A 19,823-nucleotide genomic window follows, 5' to 3' on the forward strand; every position below is an offset into this window, starting at 1 on the left:
GCACACAATGGTCCTGCATTGAAGACACACTTTAATGCATGTATAGCAATGGGAGAAAATTTCCACCATTTTACACACACAAAAATGGCAGACTGAAGGTGCCATAAGATCCTAATTGATGTGAATCACAGCAAATACCCACCATAATAACTTGCCAAGGTGTGGTTTTTCTTAACAATTATTGCATAAACAATAATTGGCTAGGTCTATCTACAGTATTCCAAATCATAAGCCATGGTTTTTGAATAAACGATTGGGTTTACATGACACGCTAGGCCATAATGTAGCTTTTAGAGTTCAGATTAGCATGTTGTATGAATCTAGCCAGAACCCTTCAGACAAATATGAATAGAATCACTTTGGCTAAGTAGTACAAGGATAAGTAATTGTTAAACTGTGGGGAAAGCCAGAAAAAATAATTAAATCTTTTAATTAATAAAATGATCATAGATAAAGTAAGGGTCTCCAATTCCTATTGATAGAGAGCAATTTAGCTTATTGAAGTAGCTTTATCCTATCATTTGTTAAATGTCAAGATGGCAGCTATAGCTTTATGGTTGAAGCCTGGTCCCTTTTATTGTTGCATGTGTGGCTCTTATAAAAAAATGGTGCAGTTTCAACTTGCACTGTTGCAGCTGCTAATTTGCCTTCCCCCCCCCAAAAAAAAATTTCCCATTACTTCTTTCCCCACAGATGCCCCTGCATGAAAATTCTTATCATGCAGTGTTGAGTTTCTCAGTAGCTTCTACTGACTTTGAGCCAGAGGGCTGGACATGGAAAGTAACACATGATAAAGGAAAGTCTGAAGTAGGAACCACACTTGGAAGGAAGAATGGAAAACTGTTCTTAATGGGACAATTTCAAGACCCACCAGAAATTGCTTTAGGGAAAGAAGAAGCTTTTTGCTCGAGAGCCATAAGGAAACCCTTGAGAACAATGTTGAATGAACATTGCATTAGAAGATAAAATGGCCCATTTATTTGTTAGCCACCATTCTTCTCCAGTAAAAAAAAATATGGTACCCAATCCAAATATTTTGGGAAGTTTACAACAATAAAAATAAAAGGGATATTAAAACAAAAAGCAATAAAGAATACACTATGGCCCATAAATATATCTTAGACATCATAATCTTCCTAATTACAATAAAAGGTTTTAGCATCTTAAGCACTGAAACAATATGAGCTGGGGACAGAATGTTTTGCAATTTGGAGGCTACCCAAGAGAAGGCCTACTTTCTAATCCAGGTCCCCTTTACTTCCTGCCATGATGGTACTTTAAGATGGCTTAACCTACTATAATTTCTTCAATATGTAGTTATTTATGTTTCTTGCAGTGCACCTTCTGGCTAAAAAGGGGAAATCATGCCATTTCTTATTTTTCATATCCCACCCATTGTACATGTTTTGCAGTTTTCTATCTGCCTTGCCTTTGAACCCAACTCCACTGCTCCCTGTCTAGACTGCAAACATCCAAGCAACCACTAGATGGAAGCAAGGCTTTTATTGAACAGCCGGAGATAATAGAATACATTCGGCAAGCAGGACTGATGAAAGGAGCCTCTCCTTGTTTTGATAAGATTCCCCTCATCCTTTGATAGCTGCATGAAGGAGCTGCAAGTGTACCAGGGACACCCTACTGTAATGTAGTGGGTCCGACGCAAGGAAGAGACGCCAGCCGGAGTACGTGTTCAGCTCTTTATTGTGGGGGGGTGCATACTGAGGAACAAGGGCTGCCTGGCCTCCTTATATACCCGGCCAGGGAGGCGGCTAGCCAATGGGGTTGGCCCTAGGTTTCCCGCCGAAACTAGGTTTCCTGCCAAAACCATCCAGGCCAATGCCCCCTAGTGGCTGTTGCTATGCAGATGCCTGCAACTGGATACATAACACTACTGCATGCTAACGTTCAGCTGTAGCTGATAAAGGAGGAATGTGTGGACATTCACAGCTTGCTTCCTTTTCCAAACTGCCCTCCTCTTTTCCAGGTTCTGAAAAGACCACAACAAAAGAGGACAGTCAATTTCTTTGATTTCTCCAGATAGCATCCGCCAGAAATAGGATTATGTTCTCAATCAGAGACCCCAACACAGGTCTATTGAATTCTTCCATTTCTGCCAGTAGACTGCCTTTGGGTTCTCTTTTAACATTGACAAATGATAGCCAAGGGCTACAGTTCTGAACAGATGTTCCAAGTAGGGGCGTGGCTAGCCTAGGAAGCCACAAGCGGTTTCTCTCCTCCATTACCATCCTTGCTCAGGGGGAAACAAGACTATGTGCTAAAATTGGCTCTGGAAGAAAGTTGTTGTTATTATTATTTTGCAAGAAATCTCATGATATTTTGTCTTGAGAGTCTTATGAGAGTTCATGTGGTATGCAGGTAGTCCTTGATTTACTAAATGACTGGTCACTTAGCGATTGATCAAAGTTACAGCAAACACCCCCCCCCTTTCAAAAAAAACAAAGAAACCCTACCTATGACCAGGTCCTCAAGTTACAACTGTTGTAGCACCCCCATGGTGATTCATCCTACTCTTGGCACACTTAAGTGAAAATTAGTTGCCCTGTCCTGGATATTTAAAATATGATTTAAAATATACGTTTAATGAAATATAATCTTTGCAAAAAGGTTCTTTTGGCTGTAAATAAAATTGACTGATTGATCACAAGGAGGTGTGCTCACCATTAATCTGCAAATAGAAGGAGAGCTCTTTTAAGTCGTCTTCGTGAAATGCTTGGACAGTGTACAGACCTCCTTCACTTGCCTTCACCCTCACAAGGGTCAGAGTAGTTTGATACCTGGAGAAAAAAGAATCTTGCAAGAGTTAAGATAGTGGAGCTTATATGGAAGCACAAATTATGTTACTTTCAAGGGGGAAATTTTCCACTGAGAGAGAGAAACCCATTCATTTTAGTTAAACTAGAATGAATTACTCTTGTGATATGTCTATGGAGATTCTTAGTCATCCAGGTCATAGTTATCCCAAAGATAAGCTGAAGAAGGTTCTTGGAGGAGGAGTGAAAAGTCTTCAAAGAAAAACAAAGTCCAGTTGCCTTGTGAAAAAGCATCTTTGGGATATTCCTGTGATGTTAGATAATCTAGAATTTGCCATCATGTATTAAGTGAGAGCTAACTTGAATGACACAGTGTGCCATTCCATTCTGATTTCTAATCTATTAAATATAAGTTTCAGGTGCTTGATTTATATTGGACCAATGAGTACAGAGAAAGGGATACAAAAAATATTTCCCTTATCTTTATATTATTACTATTATCAACCTTTTTCCATATAGGTGAAAACTTTATAAAATCCATTAGTGATACTAGATTTTTCTTAGTAAAAGGAGGATAGATACCTGTCCATGATGTATACAGTATATCAATTAAAAATAATAGATGGCTTAATGCTGCATGTACTAAAATGTTGAGATGAAAGTTTACCTGGTTTCTGACAAATTCCTGCTATTGATGGTGAAATCACTGTTGCTCTCAGAAGTCAGGGGCTTCTTATTCTGAAACCAGATGATGGTTGGATTTGGATAGGCTTCGATCTGTACCGAAAAGGTGTGACTTTTGTGCAGTTCTGCAAATACGGTCTCATTCAGATCAGTGTGGAAAGTCACAAAGCCATGCTCTGGGTCAGAAAGGGTGAATTGAAAAGACACAAATGGATCTATATTATTATTCTTATTATTTTGTATCACAATGTGAGTTAATGATGTGGATAGTTAAGTGGCTCCCTGTTTTAGCACAAATGGACTATTTTAATAAGCAGCATAAAACTATGGGTTTTAAAGAAAGAACTTCAACTTGAATCTTAACATTACTGTTCTAATTTATAAAAACTGTAACCCAGATTTTATTATTTTAGATGGCATCCTTGAAGTCAAATCCTAATCAAGATTTTTTGCCAACTACTCTGAGATATTTGGGTGTAATTCAGTAAAGCAAGTCAAGCTTAAAAATTGCCTACTTAAATTAATAAAATGTTAATCCCAAAATAAAACAATTAATTAAAGAACCTGCCTTTTTATGAACAGAATTAGGGATGAATTCAGAGAAAGGTACTCAAGGAGGAAATGACTTCCTGATTGTCAACTTGCATCAGTATGAAAAAAGTTATAACCTGGACTTAACCTCGATGCAATCAAGCTTTTTTTAAAATGAAAAAAATTAAATTAAAAGTGCCAGATTAGGTCTGCACAAAACCATGTGGACTGCTTCGTTTTGCACCAATTGGAACTTCCAGATGCTCTTGAGGGCAGCTCCATGTAGTGTGTTGCAATGGTCAAGACGGGAATTGACCGAGGCATGAATGACCATGAGCAGGGATTGTTGGTCCAGGAAAGGGCATAACTGGCACACAATCCACAGTTGTGCAAAGGCCCTCCTGGTCATGACTACCACCTGCCTTTCGAGTAGGAGACGCAAGTCCAGGAGTACCCTCCAGATTATGCACAGGGTCTGTTTGGGGTAGTGTCCCCCCATCCAAGACCAAAGGTGGCAATTCTCCATGGGCCAAAGAACCCCAAACCCAGAGCCACTTGGTCTTGCCAAGGTTCAGTTTCAACCGTTGCTCCCCATTCAGCCCCAACAGCCTCCAGGCACTGCGAGAGAGATGTCATGGCATCACTTAACTCACACACAGGCTGAGACATACAGCTGAGTATCGTCAGCATATTGATCATATCTCAGTCCATGGTGATGGATGATCTCACCCAACAGCTTCATGTAGATGTTGAATAGGAGCAGAGAGAGTACCAAGTCCTGCTGGGCCCCGCAAAGCAGTGGGTGAGGGTTGGATCTCTTGCCTCCTATTAACATTGACTGAGTGGCCACAGAGGAAGGAGGTGAACCAGGATAGCACAGGCCCTCCACTCCGAACCCCTGAAGCCGCCCCAGAAGGATACTATGGTCGACGGTATCAAAAGCCATTGAGAGGTCAAGCCTTTGTTGTGCCGAGCGGAGCTGGATCCCGAGTGAATTTGAGTCAGAATTTGGGCTCTGCTCGTGCTTGTTTGCTTTATTGTGAGACCTGGGTTATGGCAGGGGGGAAGGGGGCTTCGATATTGTGTTTCCCCCCCTACCGCTCAAAGAGTTGGCTCCATGAGCGTGGTGGACCTGGTGGCACTATGGTTGTGGCTGTGGGGTCTGCCGCTGCTGCTGTTCCTTCTCCTTGCTGCCACGGAGGTCACAGCTGTCCCTGTCATCGTGCCTCAACCCGTTGTTTTGGGTCCATCGGCATTGTCATCAGGCTGCCTCCTTCCCCCTTCTTCTGGACTTGTCCTCTCTACCTCATTATGGCTTTTGCTGTTGCCACCGTTGATTATTCCATTATCATCATGATTGTGGCTTTGGGACCTGCCACTGGCCGACTGAACTTTTCTGAACTTTTCAACTTTTCATCAATTCCATCTATTGGCACCCTCCATTGCCCGATGTTACCGTTACCATCTCCCTTTATATGCCAGCGTATACCTTAGAAGAACTTTACTCGCTGTGAGATTCCCCCCTCTCGCAGGAGTATCCATCTGTTTTGCAGAAGATCTTTCTTGATGACGGGTTGTGGGACCCTGAGAGATGGCATGCTGCAAAGAGGAGTTTGAGGGGATTTTTACTGAGATTTTTAAATAAAATTTTAAGGGGATCTGGGAGGGGGGAGGCCCAAGGGATCCGGAATGAACTTGGGGGAGTTCGACCCGGACAGCAGTCCAGACCATCAGATGGTCGTGGGGGGAGTAGGGATTTGGGGGTGGACTCAGCTCTGAGTAAGGAGGGTCTTCCTATTTTGATGGTGATTGGGAGAGGCAGAGAGTGTGGGAGCAGAGGGCTCTATTGTAATTGGGGAATGGACCACCGCTGTCTTCAAGCGGTTGCCTGTTCCCACCCTCATTGCTCTTCTCGCTCCCCTGGGGGCATAGGATTGCAGGACCTTGGGCTTAGGCTGGTTTATTTCAATGCCAGGTCCGTGGTGAACAAGGCTCCCCTCATACATGATCTCATTGAGGAGAACGTGGACCTGGCATGCATCACGGAGACCTGGTTGGGCCAAGAGGGGGGTGTCCCCCTCTCGGAATTATGCCCACCAGGCTTCCGGGTGCTTCACCAGCCACGGGCCCAGGGTAGGGGTGGGGGGGTGGCAGTTATTATTACGGAGAGTCTTTGTCCGCAAGTGGCCACTATCCCTCAGATAGGCGGGTGTGAGTCTCTCCTTTTGAAGTGGGGTCCTGGAATTCAGTTGGGCCTATTGATTATGTACCTGTCTCCCAGCTGCGTGTCAGTGGCCCTGCCAAACTTCTCAATGTCTTGTCCGGGTTGGCGATTGAGTTCCCCAGGCTCATAGTTCTGGGGGACTTAAATCTGCCTTCCATGGGTGAGGCATCTGAGTTGGCCCGGGAGTTCATGTCCTCCATGACGGCCATGGACCTGACTCAAATAATTCAGGACCCGACTCATAATGGAGGGCACACACTCAACCTGGTTTTTATCTCTGGGCAGTGGATTAATGGTCTGGGTAGGGGAGATTTAACCATCCAACCCCTGTCATGGTCTGATCATTTCCTTCTCCAGCTAGACTTTCAGTACGCCACCCCCCGCCACTGGGAGGTGGAACCGACTAGATGGTTCCACCCCAGGTGCTTGATGGACCCTGAGAGGTTCCAGACTGAGCTTGGGACATTTCCTGCTTCCCTTGCCCACGACACTGCCAAGGCCCTAGTGGAAGCCTGGGAGAGGGCTGCTGCTGGGGCCTTGGATCGAGTTGTGCCTTTGCAGCCTCTGACCCATCGTAGATCCCGGGTGTCCCCCTGGTTTACCAAGGGACTCCAAAAGATGAAGCACCGGAAAAGATGCCTAGAGAGCTGTTGGAGGTCCAGCAGATCCGAATCTGATCGAACACAGCTAAGAACTTATTTTAAGTCTTACCTAGTGGCGATGGAAGCAGCAAAGCGTGTTTACTTTTCCACTCTCATTGCGTCCGCAGATAACCACCCAGCTGCCTTGTTTAGAGTGACCCGCTCACTGCTTAATCAGTGACCGAGGGATGACCCCTTGCAAGGTAGGGTTGAGGAATTTATACAGTATCTGCAGGACAAAATCGCTCAGATCCGGACTGGTTTGGACTCCGACTGGGCGGAATCTGGTGGAGTGGAAAGGGCAGGTCTTGGTTATACCATTTGGGCTGAGTTTGACCCTGTGTCTTTGGATGATGTGGACAGGATTATGTGTCAACTGAGCGCTACAACCTGTTTATTGGACCCATGTCCCTCTTGGCTAGTTTTGGCTGCTGGGGAGGTGACAGGAGGCTGGCTCCAGGCAGTTGTTAATGCTTCATTGACAGAGGGTGTCTTCCCCTCTGCCTTAAAAGAGGCGGTGGTGAGGCCCCTCCTCAAGAAGCCTGCTCTGGACCCGGCCTCATTAAATAACTATTGTCCCAGAAACGGCATTGGTCGCACTGGTAGATGATCTCTGGCGGGCCTGGGACAGGGGTTGCTCCTCTGTCCTGGTCCTACTTGACCTCTCAGCAGCTTTTGATACCATCAACCATGGTATCCTGCTGCAACAGCTCGAGGGGTTGGGAGTGGGAGGCACTGTTTTACAGTGGTTCTCCTCCTACCTCTCGGGCCATTCGCAGTTTGTAGTGGCAGGGGGGCAGAGATCTACCCTGAGGCCCCTTTCCTGTGGGGTACCTCAGGGGTTGGTTTTCTCCCCCTTCCTGTTTAACATCTATATGAAGCCACTGGGTAAGTTCATCCATGGCTTTGGGATGAGGTATCACCAATATGTGGATTATACCCAGTTGTTTATCTCTACCCCGAGCCAACCCAGTGATGCCCTTGACGTGATGTCCCGGTGCCTGGAGGCAGTGCGGGTCTGGATGGGAAGGAACAGGCTCAGGCTTAACCCCTCCAAGACCGAGTGGCTGTGGATTATAACAGTTCCAAACCAAGCTGTATTTATAATCCAGGGGAGTTGGATGGCTCCAATATATGGTCGTATTTATAATTATAGTCTACCTTGTAAAACCAGGCAAACCAAAGGAGATCTTTCTTTCTCAGGCAAAGTTTTCAAGGACCTTCAGATAAGCAATGTCTGGGCATACAGCCAAATTTTAATCTGAGTTAACTCCAATCAGGGGAAGCTGGATATAATTCTCAATTTCACCACTAGATGGCATTAGATGATCATTCCCACCATATTTGAAGAAAAAAGTAAAAAAGTAAAGATTTAAAAAATAAATGTGGTGGTTTTCAGATAAAAAGTAGACACAAAGGATTCTATAGAACTAAAAGCTTCTAAGTTGTCCCTTTGTACCTTAGACAGCTTTATGATATGTGTTCTGGCTCCAGAACTAAAATGCTTTGTAGTTCTAGATTCCAGACCGCGGTTTTCTCCATCTCAGCTAAGCATTGCTAAGCATTGTTATGGATGCTATTTGGAGCGTGCACAAAGGTGATTAAAACAAAGGCTTTTACAACCTGGCACATAGCCAGGATGTCCTGCAATAAACTTTGAAGCTCTTCCCACTGACTAGATAAGCTATAGGACTAACTAACAACTAGACTACATTTCCCAGAAGCCATCTCTTAAGGAAACAGCATTAACTCTAAATGCTAAATACACTAACACAGTTCTTAATTCCTAAACTAGCTATAATAATGGACCAGCTCAATATATACTGGTAGAGCACAGTCCCCACTTGGAAATATACAATTTCTGCTACTAACTAACCATTAACTAGAATAAGCAAAACATAGCATCAAAACATCCAATTATGATCCAACTACAAAGCATGCATAACTATAACTGAGATAAACAGAGACATAACATCAAACAATGCAATCATGAGGTAGACACAATATGCATAGTTCAAAGTTCAATCTTCAAGTTCGGTCTTGTTTAGCAACAGGATCAGGCCGGTGATTGGTCTGGTGTAAAGCCATTTAACGAGAGTCTGTGAGTTGCGACCTGACTCTTGTGGCTTCACGATCTGGACTTCAACTTGATGAACTAGTCCATCAGAGCTGTGTAGGACCTGGTGCACAAGTCCCATGGGCCAAGAGTTCTGATGGGCATTCTTGTCTCTCAGCAAGACAAGTTCTCCTACTTCTAGGTTGGGCTCTTTGTCTTCCACTTGCAGCGATCTTGAAAGGTAGACAAGTATTCTTGCTTCCAGTGCTTCCAGAAGGTGTTGGCCAGCAGTTGAACTTGTCTCCATTGCTGTTTGTACATGTCTTTGGGAACGAAGTTTCCCAATGGGGATGGCCAGTCAAGGTGGCTGGGGTAAGAATGGTTGGATTTTCAGGATCCAAAGAAACTGGAACCAAAGCTCGAGCATTGATGATAGCTGCTACTTCTGCCATGAAGGTAGTGAGGACCTCATGCATCAGCTTGGGTATCTTTGTCAACATAGTGTCCAGGATTTTGCAGGCTATGCCAATTATGCGCTCCCACACTCATCCCATATGAGATGCATGGGGAAGATTGAATGTCCAAACACAATTTTGGGCTTTTAGGTACTTGTCAATTTCTGAATTGGGACAAATGCCTTCATCAATATGCAGTTCCTTGCAGGACCCTACAAAGTTAGTTCCACGGTGAGATCTAAAAACTTTAACTCGGCTTCTGTAACCTTGGAACCTTCTTAAAGCGTTGATGAAACAAGAAGTGTCCATAGATTAAATTACTTCAATGTGGACAGCTCGAATGCTGAGACACATGAAAAGTAGGGCCCAACGTTTGCTGTTGGCTTGACCACCTCTGGTCTGACGGGCAGAAATGGACCAAGGCCCAAATACATCTAGGCCTACGTTGGTAAATGGTGGTCCTGGAATGAGGCGTTCGGGTGGCAGTTCAACCATCAACTGGTGTTGTGTTGCACCTTGTTGTTTACGGAAATGCAGATATCTGTACAAAACGGTGGCGGTGCATCTTTTGGCTCCCATGATCCAGAGGCCAGCTGCTCTGATGGCACCCTCTGTGAAGTGTCTGCCTTGATGGCGGACGGTTTTGTGGTAGTATTGGACCAACAGGTGTGTGACATGTTGACAGGCGGGAAGGATGGTAGGGTGCTTGATATCTGAAGCTATTTCAGCCTTAACTAGATGCCCTCCTACTCGGAGTAAATTATGACTATCCAAAAACGGGTTCAAAAACTAGACTTTGGGACAGTCTTTTTAGCTTCCAGACATTCAAATTCCATTAGGTATGTATCCTGCTGCACACTTCAAAAAATCCCTCTCTAGGCTTGGAGACAGCTGTCTGGGAAACCCATCTCCCGATGCAGGAAATGAACAATCACTGCTATTTAATTTAATTTAATTTAATAATATTTCTATACCGCCCTTCTCCCGAAGGACTCAGGGCGGTGAACAGGGCAAGAATAAAAATACAGGATTACAAAAGTTAAAAAAAATAATTAAATACATGCCCATATTAAAAATACATCTTAAAACCCCAATAAAATGACAATAACAGACCCCCCCAGTCCCCTCATCAGGCCAGGCCAGCTTGTTCAAAAAAGTATGTTTTTAGCTCGCGGCGAAAGGAGCGAAGATCGGGCGCAGGTGTTCCCTAAGGTACTCCGGACCCCTGCCATGTAGGGCTTTGAACACCATTACTAGTACCTTGAATCTCACCCGGAAGACAACTGGTAACCAATGCAGCTCACGGAGCAGAGGTGTGACATGGGAGTATCGGGAGACTCCCAGAACAACTCTCGCGGCTGCATTCTGTACCAGTTGGAGCTTCTGGGTGGTCCTCAAGGGCAGCCCCATGTAGAGAGCGTTGCAGTAGTCTAGTCGAGAGGTCACGAGCGCGTGAGTGACCGTGCATAGATCATCCCGGCTAAGATAGGGCCGCAACTGGCGCACCAGGCGAACCTGGGCGAAAGCCCCCCTAGTCACAGCCCCTATGTGGTCTTCCAAGGTGAGCCGTGAATCTAGGAGGACTCCCAAGTTGCGAGCCCTATCTACGGGGGGTAATAATTCACCCCCCATAGAAAGAGGTGGAATATCCGAATCAACCCGGGATGAAGGTATGCAAAGCCACTCAGTCTTGTCGGGGTTGAGTTGAAGTCTGTTCCTCCCCATCCAGACCCGAACCGCCTCCAGGCAACGGGACATCACGTTGAGGGCATCACTGGGGTGGTTTGGGGTCGAAAGGAAAAGCTGGGTATCATCAGCATACTGATGATACCCAACTCCAAAACCATGAATGATCTCACCCAGCGGTTTCATATAGATGTTGAACAGGAGAGGCGAGAGGACCGACCCCTGAGGAACTCCACAAACGAGAGACCTCGCGGTCGACCTCTGCCCTCCTGCCAACACCGACTGCGAACGTCCCTGGAGATAGGAGGAGAACCACTGTAAGACCGTGCCTCCCACTCCCAATCCCCTGAGACGCCGCAGCAAGATACCATGGTCGATGGTATCGAAAGCCGCTGAGAGGTCTAATAGGACTAGAACAGAGGAATGTCCCCTGTCCCGAGCCCTCCAGAGATCATTCACCAGCGCGACCAATGCCGTCTCCGTGCTGTGCCCGGGCCTGAAACCCGATTGGTACGGGTCTAGATAATCCGCTTCATCCAGGACCAGAGGGAGCTGATGCGCCACCACACTCTCAACAACCTTCGCAAGAAAGCGAAGGTTGGAGACGGGACGAAAGTTGTTCAATACAGCTGGGTCCAAGGCAGGCTTCTTGAGGAGAGGCCTCACCACCGCCTCTTTCAAGACGGCGGGGAAGCTACCCTCGTTCAAAGAAGCCGATATAACTGCCTGGAACCAGCTGCGTGTCCTCTCCCGGGCTGCATAAACCAGCCAGGAAGGGCACGGGTCCAATAAACATGTGGTGGAGCTCAGCCTCCCCATGATCCTGTCCACTTCCTCCGGAGTCACAGAATCAAACTCCTCCCAGGTAATATCGACAAGACCGCCCGCGTCCTGATTGCCAGACTCTGCCCAGTCAGAGTCCAGACCGGTCCGAATCCGAGCGATTTTGTCCGACAGATGTTGGTTAAACTCCTTGGCACGACCTTGCAAGGGTTCTTCCCTCACCTCTTGATTCAGGAGGGAGCGAGTCACCCTAAACAGGGCGGCCGGGCGATTATCTGCGGACGCGATAAGGGTAGCGAAGTGGTTAGACCTCGCCTCCCTTATCGCAGCGAGATAAGACCTAGTATAGGCTCTTAGTCGCAATCGGTCGGATTCGGATTGGCTGGATCTCCAACCGCTCTCTAGGCCCCGTCTCCGATGCTTCATCTCCCGGAGCTCCATGGAGAACCATGGAGCTCGACGGGATCTGCACCGGGTCAGGGGCCGCAGGGGTACAACTCGGTCAAGCGCCTCAGTGGCTGCCCTTTCCCAGGCTTCCACTAAGGCATCTGCCGAGCTGTGAGCAAGGGAGGCAGGTGGGGACCCCAGCGCCGCCTGGAACCTCTGGGGATCCATTAAGCGTCTGGGGCGGTACCATTTAATTGGTTCCACACACCCACGGTGGGGGGTGGCAAAATGGAAGACCAGCCGCAGGAGATGATGATCGGTCCATGACAGGGGCATAACAATTGGGGAGCCCCCACCAAGATCATCTAACCACCGTCCAGATAAGAAAACTAGGTCAAGGGTGTGGCCTCCCTCATGAGTCGGTCCCGAAATTACTTGCGTCAGGTCCATGGCCGTCATGGAAGCCATGAACTCCCGAGCCAACTCAGATGATCCTCCCAGCGATGGTAGATTGAAGTCCCCCAAAACTATGAATTTCGGGAACTCAATCACCAACCCAGAGAGGACATCGAGAAGCTCAGGCAGGGCTGCTGCTGTGTGACTAGGCGAAAGGTACACCAGCAGCAAGCCCAACTGTGCACCAGGGCCGCATCTCAAAAAGAGAGACTCACACCCGACTATCTGGGGAACGGTGGCCTCCCGCGGACACAAGGTCTCCCTCATGACAACAGCCACACCCCCGCCCCTACCCTGAGCCCGAGGCCGGTGTAGCACCCGGAAACCTGGTGGGCAGAGGTCAACCAGAGGAATCCCGCCCTCTGGGCCCAACCAAGTCTCCGTGATGCAAGCCAGGTCCGCCTGCTCACCCTCGACCAAGTCGCGGACGAGAGGAGCTTTATTGGCGACAGACCTGGCATTCAAGTACACCAGCCGGAGCTCAGGAGGCTGCACTTCCTCACTCCCGGGACCTCGGGGCGGAGCCAGAGGGTCGGAGTGCCTCACCGCTTGTAAGCAGCAGAGAGGCCTTCCCTGAGATCGATACGGCCCTCTGCTCCTACACCTGCTGCCATTCCCTAACGTCGTGGGAATAGGTATTCCCACGACCAGCCCTGGGGCCCCAGAGGCAACCGACCCCCGCTCCTCCCCCCCGCGATCTACCTTGGCACTGGCCTGAACAGAGGTTGTTGGACTGCCCCCCTTGTCCAAACAACCAAAAGGAGTACCCTCCCCCCTCCCTAACCCCCTGAAAAATTTAGAAAGAAAGCTAACCAGGGGCCTCTTTTTGGGTTTCCGTCGAAGGCCCCTACCCGTGCCCAGCCATCTCTCAGGGTCCCAATAAATGGGCCCTTCCTCGAGATCATAAGCGGCTAGAAAGGCGGGTCGCACCCAGGAAGGGGGAGCACCCCTGAGGGCGAGCAAGTCCGTGCAAGAATATTTAAGGAGAGGCATAAGGAGTAGTCCAAATAGAAGGCAGTCCATAGTTGATAGTCAGTCAATAAGGAGGGTCTAACAGAGGATAAATAGGTGTCCCAGACCTCCGCCCAGCCGCTGCCACTCAGCTGGGTAAACCCTCTCACGACGGCCGCAGAGCCAATTCCCGGGGGGGGGGGGATGGTGGTCTGAAACAACCACTCTGGATATAGCATGCCCCATAGAGCTCTCACCTCTAGGGGCAGCAGATGTAAGTTCAAGCCACCCTCTCACGGTGGCTAATACCCAGGGTCCTCTGAGTCCTTTGGGGATGATGTGTAAAGGGCAAGCCATCATAGTCTGGTCAGCTAACGGCGAGGTCCCCCGCTGCTCCGCCATTCCAGGGGGTTGTACCTGACCACAACTCCATAGGCCCTCAGTTCTATAGTCATTGGGGCCTTCCAGAGTGTGATCAATAAAGTCTGATTCCCCCAAGTCTACTGGTTTCCCCGGAGCGCCCTCAAAATCCAGCAGCACCAACCGGATGACAACAGGTGCGATGGAGAGCGTAGATCTTCCAGGATCCTCCAGAATAACCAGGATCCACTGGGCTCCACTGGGCTCCACCGGGGTTAACCGGCTAACCCAGGAACTTTCGGGGCCACCAGGAACAATGGGGATGCCAGGCCATCTGGAGCATGCGGAACAGGCAGAGGAGAAGGCGGGTTGGCCAACACCCCCGCCGAGCCATCGGGGCCGCTGCCATTGCCGGAGCGCCGCTACAGACGCCGCCGCCGCCATCACCGCTGCTACCAGGGCGCCGCCGAAGTGCTATGCCCACTACAAGAGGTTTCCATCTGGAAAAGAGTTCCAAGCGAGCCAATCCTTGTTGACAAGCAAACGTTCATTTTCTCATTCTGTTTGAGTGACCTGCTGGGTACCTGAGGTCGAATGTCATTATCTTGATCTGGCTGTCTGGATGAGCCAAGAATTCAGGACCCTTTAGCCAGACTGAGTCTGGCATCTGTGGTGCTGGAATAGACCATGTAGCTTGGTCCACTGGATTCTCATCTGTTGGCACATATCGCCACTGTTCAGGATTTGAAGATCTTATGATTCTTTCTACTCTATTACTTACGTAGATGTAGAAGCGTCTGCTTCAGTTGTGGATGTAGCCTAATACCACCTTGCTGTCTATGTAGAAGGTGGTGGATTGTAACTCAAGGTCCATCGCTTTTGTTATCAGATCTGCTATTTCTACGGCTAAAACGGCACCACAGAGTTCTAACCTGGGTACGGTGTGACTTTGTAGTGGTGTTAGTTTTGCCTTTCCCATGATGAAACCGACGTAGCTCTCCCCGATGTAGACTTTGATGTATCCTACAGCTGCTATTGCCTTTGTTGAAGCGTCTGAGAACACGTGCAGCTTTTTTTTCATTGCAGTGGCAAGTGAAATGGGAACATACGTGCGCTGTATACAGACACTTTGGAGACAACTTACGGATCTGTGTCATATTTCCCACTCTTGCTTGTGCTCTGGTGGAAGCGGCTTGTCCCAGTCCGTGACGTGTTGGGAGAGTGAGCGCAGATGAAGCTTCCCTTGGACTGTTATGGGTGCAGGAAAACATAGAGGGTCGAACAAGCTGTTTACTGTTGACAAGACTCCTCTTCTTGTGAAAGTGTTGTCTCTTGCCGGGGTTCTAAAATTGAAGACGTCCTTCTTCAAGTCCCAACACAAACCGAGACTATGATGGATGTGAGGATCGTCTGTGCCAAAGTTGAGGTTCTGTACACCTTTAGCATGGTCTTCAGGATTGAAGGCTGCCAACACTTCTTCACTGTTGGATGCAATTTTGTGCAGCCTAAGGTTAGCTGCCACTAACATCTGGCGTGTCCTTTTTAGTAGGTCTATAGCTTCTGCTGGAGTGGGTACAGATTTTAGGCTGTCATCAACATAGAAATCCCATTCTATGAAGTATCTGGCATCTGCACCATGTTCAGCTTCACCCATACGGGCGGTGTGTTGCAGGCCGTAGTTAACAATTGTGGGGGAAGAGCCGTCTCCAAAAATGTGCACTCGCATTCTGTATTCTGTTATCTGCTGGCTGTGTTGGTCACCGCTGAACCACAAGAAGCGCATGTAATTGCGATGATCTTGCCTGATGTAGAACAAATAAAACATTTGCTGGATGTCAGCCATGACTGCCACAGCTTCCTTTCTGAAGCAGATGAGCACTCCAAGCAGACTGTTGATGAGGTCAGGCCTTGTGAGAAGGACTTTGTTCAAAGAGATGCCTTGGTACTGTGCAATGGCATTGAAGACTACTCTTACCTGGCCTGGCTTTTGTGGGTGGTACACTCCAAAGAATGGTAGATACCAGCATTCTTCATCTTTATTTAGTGGTGGGGCAGGCTCTGTGTGTCTGCTCTGGAACATCTTTTCCATGAACTCTACTAGATAAGCTTTCATTTCGGGCTTTTTGTTCATGATTCTCCTCAGACTGTTGAGGCCAAGGGAGAGCTTGCTCATGATTGTTAGGCAGGCACTGTCTGGGTAGATGGAAAGGTAGTGGGGCTACCCAACTCCCTGTGGTATCCTGCAGGAATTCGTTATCCTTAAGCTCTAGAAATTCTTTGTTCTCTATCGACAAGGCCATGTCATTGTCGTTTTTGCTGGTTTGGAACACTATCTCTCCTAAAATGGGTTTGGTTGTCGAAAGCGTAAAGTGTTCTTGGCATGGTTTCATGTGGGATGCTCTCCCATTACTGAGAACGAAAGTCGCTGCGACGTATGCTTGGGTTGGGGCTTGCAGCCAATCGACACAGACCCTTCCTGCGATGATCCATCCAAGGTCCATCTTAAGGGCAATTGGGCTGCCTGATGGGCTTCTGACTATATTCTGATAGGCATAGGAGTCGGGGGCATCTTGTCCCAACATAAGTAGAATTTCGGCCTCGGTATCTAGGGGAGGGATGTGATCCGCGATGTGCAACGGTGAGGTATAAGTCTTGCCACCTCTGGTGTTGGAATTTGATTGCAGTCGTTTGGTATGGAGTCCCATTTTGTCACTGGTGGCAGTCGGAACCATGAGCTTCCATCTAACGACTCTATGCACAGTCCATAGGCTTTCCTCCCTGCTGTGCTCTGGGGCACAGTGCACATCAATACTTTGTAAAACGTTTCCTCAGTTGGAACATTAAAGAGGTTGAAGAATTCTGACTTAGCTATTGTGTTAGTGCTTTGTATATCTATTACATCTTTACGGCTTCTTCCAGGCATCTGTTGGGGTAGACTTTAGCCAAACAGATGTGAGCGCATGAACGAGGGGATGGTGAGTCACCACATATTGCCGTACAGTGGACCTTGACTGTTTCTGAGTGGTCTTTGGAGCCACCTTGAAACTCCTTTGTCATAGGAGGGGTCGAGGTTGCTTTTTATGGCTGTTTAGAGTTTGTATGCAAGGTCCCCAGGTGCTTGCCACTCTTGCATAGGTAGCACTCCACCTTCACTGCGCAATTTTTGGCCATGTGTTCTGTAGACTCACAGCACTTGAGGCATAATTTGTACACTCTGACCAGGGACTTTCATTCATCCATGGACTTCTTTCCAAATTCTCTACACTTATTCAGAGAGTGTGAAGATTTATGAATTGGACAAGTCAGGCCTTTATCTGATTGCAGAGGTTCAGCTTGAGTTTTCCTCGGCAGTTGCTTGTCTAAAGTCTTCTTTGGGCAGGTTGTGATCTCTGTCTTGTGTACGGAAATAAGAGTTTTTGCCCTTTGTGGTTTGGGACAGACCCTTGGTTGCGCCAGAATTCTGACTGGTCCTTTTGGCCAATGGAAAATATTTTTCATTGTTGCTGATGTGGTAAGGGTACCGGTCTGATTGGCAGGAAACACACTCTGCAAAAACAGAAAAGGGGGGAGGTTTGCTAGAGTCTTGTTTCTTGTAGGACTTGGATTCATTGAACCATTTGTCCTTCAACTGCCTTGGTAGTTTTTGGATGATAGTCCTTTGCATCTTGAACTGGTCAAGACAGACAAGTCCCAGCATGGTGGGATTTTGTTGTGCTGCCCGGAGCTGTTTTAAGTAAATTGGAGAATTCCCAAATCTGGCTAGGATAATTGATGTTGATGTCAGAGAATTCATAGAGACAATTTAAGAATGAGGACTGTCTCAATGCGGGTGCCCCATAGTGCTTATTGAGCATTTCCCAGGCTTGCTGAAGTGCAATGTGTGGGTCACCTAATTGGGATACGTAGATGTTCTCCACTAACTTTGCAGATTTTGGTCCCAGCCATGGCATCATAAGCTTGATCTCTTTGGTTGGGTCCAACCTGTTGTTGTGGAGGGTGTGCTTGAAAATTTCCTTCCAAAATAAGTACACCTTCCCCAATTTGTCAGAGAATTGTTGCACACCTCTGGATGCTATATCCTGCCTTCTTCCACCGGATGTTGAAGGGTACATTGGTGCTGCGTAGGGGGTGTAGTTAGGTGGAAGTGGTGCATTGCTCCCAAGAGCAGGGGCATGTGCCAGGGCTGGCTGGTGATTTTCTTCAGCATGCTGCCTGCTGAGGGTAACTTGCCATGGTGCATATGAGGGGCCTTGAGGGTTTGGCCGGAATTCCTGTGCCGTTGCATTGAGCTCAGGAATTACGGTGCCTTGTCTGCTCTCCTGCTGCGGAGTCGATGTTGTTGCAAATGGACCCATCCGATTACCATTTGTGGTTTGGTTTGGTGGGGTCAATTGCACAGCTCTGGAGGGAAGGTTTCGTGATCCAGATGGTGCGATGTTGGCTCTCTGACTGATTTGGACATCTGATGGTTGAGATTCTCCCTCCTGTCTACTTGGTCTTAGTAGATTTGTGGTTGACCATGGCACTCCTGTCTACTCATGTCGTATCACGCGCTGGTCAATGTAGACCTGCACATGGTCATGCAGATTTTATACTTCTAGTCCTTCCCAATTGTGTGCGAAGGCAGTGCCCTCCGCCTCCGCCTGTAGGGCTGCAACTCTTGTCGCTTTTTCTGCCGCCTCCTGTACTCATTGCAGAAACTCAAGCCTGGCCTGAGCTTTGGCCCTTTCTGCCTTTCGTTTAGCCATTTCTTCCTTTATCAGTTGCTCTTCCCTTGCAATGCATAGAATGTGGTTGTCTCTGCGGCATCGATTTGTGCTTGCCCAAATTGAGCAGCCAGACTCTCTGCTCTGGAGACTCGGGAAGCATGGCTATGATGAGAAGATGCTTTGGATTGATGGGAGGCGCCTGAGATGGAAGGTTGTTGTGATATGCTGGAATGCGCCTGAGATTGTGGCGAGTTATAACAAAGGGGTGAAGCTTTTTTAGAGGTGTGAGGGGGAACCGCGTGTGATTGCTGGGATGATACCTGCGAACAATGCGACACTTTGGACTCAGCCATCTCCTTCAGTGGGTTCTCCGCACAGTTTTGAACTAGTTTCTCACGATCCTGGTTTATCAGCTTGAGACTTCTGTGAAGTTCACTCTTTGACCACCAGAGACGATTTCTGCGTGGGTAGAGACTTGCGTGAAGTTCCCTTTTAATGCCCTGTAAATCCTTTGATATCTTAAATGTATGCTTTCCGAGAGTTGGGTGCTAAATTAGGTATCTTTCCTTCCATCAGTAGTGAAGCAACATCTCGGAGTGTTTTTTATTTTCTTCCCAAAGAAAGGCTGGCTTTATGTTTTTAAACATAAGTTTGAATCATATGCTTCTCTTCCTTAGTAAAGAAGCTTGACTGTTGTTTGTAGTAACACATTACTTTCATTCCCAAGGGAGGGGTATACTTGCTCTGACAGCTGGCCCTGCCCCCCAGCAATGGCTTCTTTTTTTTATTGAAAAGTTTTACAATACATTTTATCTTTAACAATCCCTTCTTGAGAAGAGGGCAGACCACAGCCTCCTTAAAGTGCTGGGGCAGTACCAGCTCCTGTAAGGACGCATGAATCACTGCCAGAGTCCATCCACCTGTTGCCTCCCAGGAAACCTTCACAAACCAGGAGAGACATGGGTCTATAACACATGTGCTTGCACACATACATGCATACTCCCTAGTATCCTGTCCACTTCCTCAGGAGCAACAGGATCAAACCATTCCCAGAATGATAGCTTCTTTTCAAAGTCTTATTCTAACTAGTCACAGAACAAAAATAACTTTGTAGTGTACTGCCAGACTA

At 47.6% G+C, this 19,823-nt stretch overlaps 1 protein-coding gene across 1 annotated transcript in view; it reads right to left on the bottom strand.

The window, feature by feature from the left end:
• PDGFRB (platelet derived growth factor receptor beta) overlaps window positions 1-19,823 on the bottom strand; it is a 132,238-nt gene that overhangs the window by 32,843 nt on the left and 79,572 nt on the right. The window contains exons 7-8 of the mRNA XM_081318166.1: window positions 3,439-3,631; window positions 2,680-2,795 (exon numbers count right to left, since the gene is read on the bottom strand). Of these exons, the coding sequence (XP_081174292.1) occupies window positions 2,680-2,795; window positions 3,439-3,631 (309 nt within the window). The remainder of the gene's footprint in view (window positions 1-2,679; window positions 2,796-3,438; window positions 3,632-19,823) is intronic.

The sequence above is a fragment of the Vipera berus genome (assembly GCF_964194415.1).
Source record: "Vipera berus genome assembly, chromosome: 2".
Classification (NCBI taxonomy): domain Eukaryota; kingdom Metazoa; phylum Chordata; class Lepidosauria; order Squamata; family Viperidae; genus Vipera; species Vipera berus.